General features: G+C 33.7%; 1 protein-coding gene across 1 annotated transcript; it reads right to left on the bottom strand.

Moving 5' to 3' along the window:
* Positions 1 to 1,240: 1,240 nt before the first annotated feature.
* Positions 1,241 to 1,865, bottom strand: LOC127541432 (ras-related protein Rap-1b-like; the record flags this gene model as incomplete). The annotated part of the gene is made up of 1 exon (XM_051966699.1): positions 1,241 to 1,865. A coding segment is annotated over one exon (483 nt), but the record flags the coding sequence as incomplete, so codon positions are not given.
* Positions 1,866 to 2,698: the final 833 nt, after the last annotated feature.

The following is a 2,698-nucleotide window of genomic DNA, read 5'->3' as shown; positions in this document are numbered from 1 at the left end:
GAAAACAAAGGAGAGATAAACAAATTTTAAAGTAAAATACCTATTGAACTAATAAACAAAACTAAGTTTAGTTTTATGAAAAAAAAACAAAATAGATAAAACTTTTGTTAATTTTGTATTTAAAAAAAGAAGAAAATTGATTACCAGTATCAAAAAAGAGAATTTGCCAATAATGAAAAGAAAATTAAAAGAATTAGAAGCATTTTGCCTAATTGCATACCAATAAATTTGATAATCTAAAAGAAATTGATAAATGTTTAAAAAATATAGGTTCCCCAGATTTACAGATGAGGAAATACAATACACAAATAGTCACATTTTAGAGAAAGAAATTGAACAAAGCAGTAATGAACTGGGGGGAAAAAAAACAAAAAAAATAAAAAATAAAAACAAACAAACAAAAAAAAAAAAACTTCTCCAGGCCAGATGGATTTACAAATGACTTCTACTAAACATTTAAAGAACAATTATTTCTCATGCTATATAAACTATTCAGAAAAAAGATGAAGAAGGAATCCTATAAAATTCCTTTTATGACTCAGATATGGTATTGATAAATAAACTAGGAAGGGACAAAACAGAGAAAGAAAATTATAGATGCCTCTCCTTAATGAATATAGATATAAACATTTAAATAAAATATTAGCAAAAAGATTACAACAACTTGATCACCAGGATAATACTTTATGACAAAAAAGGATTTACACCAGGAATGCAGTGCTGATTCAATATAAGGCAATTTATTAGCATAATTGATCACTATCAATAAACAAACAAATCATATGATTATATGATTTATCAATATCGTCAGAAAATAGAGTCAGAAAAAAAGCATTTGACAAAATACAGCACCCATGCTTATTACAACACTAGAGAGCATAGGAATAAGTCAAGTTTTCCTTAAAATAATAAGTAGCATCTATTTATAACCATCAGCAAGCATTACATAAGATAAGGTAGAACCATTCTCCAAAAGATCAGGTTTAAAACAAAGTTGCCAATTATTACCACTATTATTCAATATTGTACTAGAAACATTGGCTTTCACAATAAGAGAAGAAAAAATTTTAGGAAGTAGAGAAAAAATAAGAAAACAAAATTATGACTCATTGGAGATGATATGATGGCATATAAAGAGAATTCCAGAGAACCAACCAAAAATTACTAAAAACATTAACAACTTCAGCAAAATTTCAGAATATAAAATAAACCCACATAAATCATCATTTCTAAATAGCTTTCATCCACTTCTTAAAGGGTACCACCGCAGGAAAGTCCGTTTAAGATGTTGGTAGGTTTAATTAAAGTTGGAATGCTGCTGGCACTGTTGAATTGGGCAACAGTTCTTCAGACCTGGCTCAGAGCTACAATGCATCTGTATATTAAAGCAATTGACATGATGACTTTTTACGTGCATTCCCAGGCACTGGAGTTTTTCTGTTAATTTGCCATATTGGGTCATAAAAGATCTCATTAATGTTTATCTTTGATTTAATGGAAGATTCTAAGAATGCACAGTTGTTCCATTGTCTTGCTAGGTTCTGTCCTTGCTCTTTACCTACAACTCTTTCACCTTCCAAGTCATACTTATTACCAACAAGAATCATTGGCACATCATCAGTATCTTTAACTCGAAGTATCTGTTCTCGAAGATCTTGTAAATCATTAAATGTGGACTGTGCTGTGATGGAGTAGACCAATGCAAAGCCTTGTCCATTTTTCATGTATAAATCTCTCATTGCTGTAAATTGTTCCGTTCCTGCAGTGTTCAAGATTTCAAGCATGCATTGTTGAGCATCTACTTCAACTTGCTTTCTATATGAATCTTCTATTGTAGGATCATATTTTTCAACAAATATTCCTCTAAGAACCAAGGGGAGGTGCATTTAAATGTAGCCAGAAGTCTAGCTGCCTGTCCCCAAGTTACAAGTAGCCCTTGATCTTCTATCAGCTTAAGCAGGCTTTCTATAGCACCACTCCTGGGTGGGGCTGGGGTTTGTGGAGTTGGGGTGGGGGATGGAGAATCTTTACCTAGGATCTGTCCCATTTCAGCCAAAAAAGGTTGTACTCACTAAGTTCCTGGTCACTGGAGACTTCTTCAGTGAAAGTAGGGTCCTTGGTTCCCACGCTGGGCACCAAAATGTGGTGAGTTCAAATGTTGGAGTTCTTGTTCTTCTCAAAACACAGCCGGTTTAGCTTAGGGCCCTCCGAATATCTCCAAATCCAAAGGTTCTGTCCATTAGCCTCTGCCTCTGCTTTCTTCAGCCTCCAACCAGCGCAGAGATGGAATGAATCTCTTGTTTCCTTCTCTTGGGGCTCGGCTAGCTTTCTGGGGAGTCTTTCAGACCAGCTTGGTCTAATAACTTTTTGGTAGAATCTCTGGGGTTTTCTAAGTATACCATCATATCATCAGCAAAGAGTGATAATTTGGTTTCCTCATTGCCTATTCTTATTCCTTTAATCTCTTTGTCAACTCTTATTGCCAAAGCTAGCATTTCTAATACAATATTAAAGAATAACGGTGATAGTGGGCAACCTTGTTTTACTCCTGATCTTATTGGGAATGGTTGCAGTTTGTCCCCGTTACATATAATGCTTACTGCTGGTTTTAAATAGATGCTACTGATTATTTTAAGGAAAAGTCCATTTATTCCTATACTCTCAAGATTTTTTAATAGGAATGGATGTTGGATTTTAT

The sequence above is a fragment of the Antechinus flavipes genome, chromosome 6, assembly GCF_016432865.1.
Source record: "Antechinus flavipes isolate AdamAnt ecotype Samford, QLD, Australia chromosome 6, AdamAnt_v2, whole genome shotgun sequence".
NCBI lineage: Eukaryota > Metazoa > Chordata > Mammalia > Dasyuromorphia > Dasyuridae > Antechinus > Antechinus flavipes.
The sequence above is the reverse complement of the archived record's forward strand: the minus strand, read 5'-3'. Positions and strand labels throughout refer to the sequence as shown.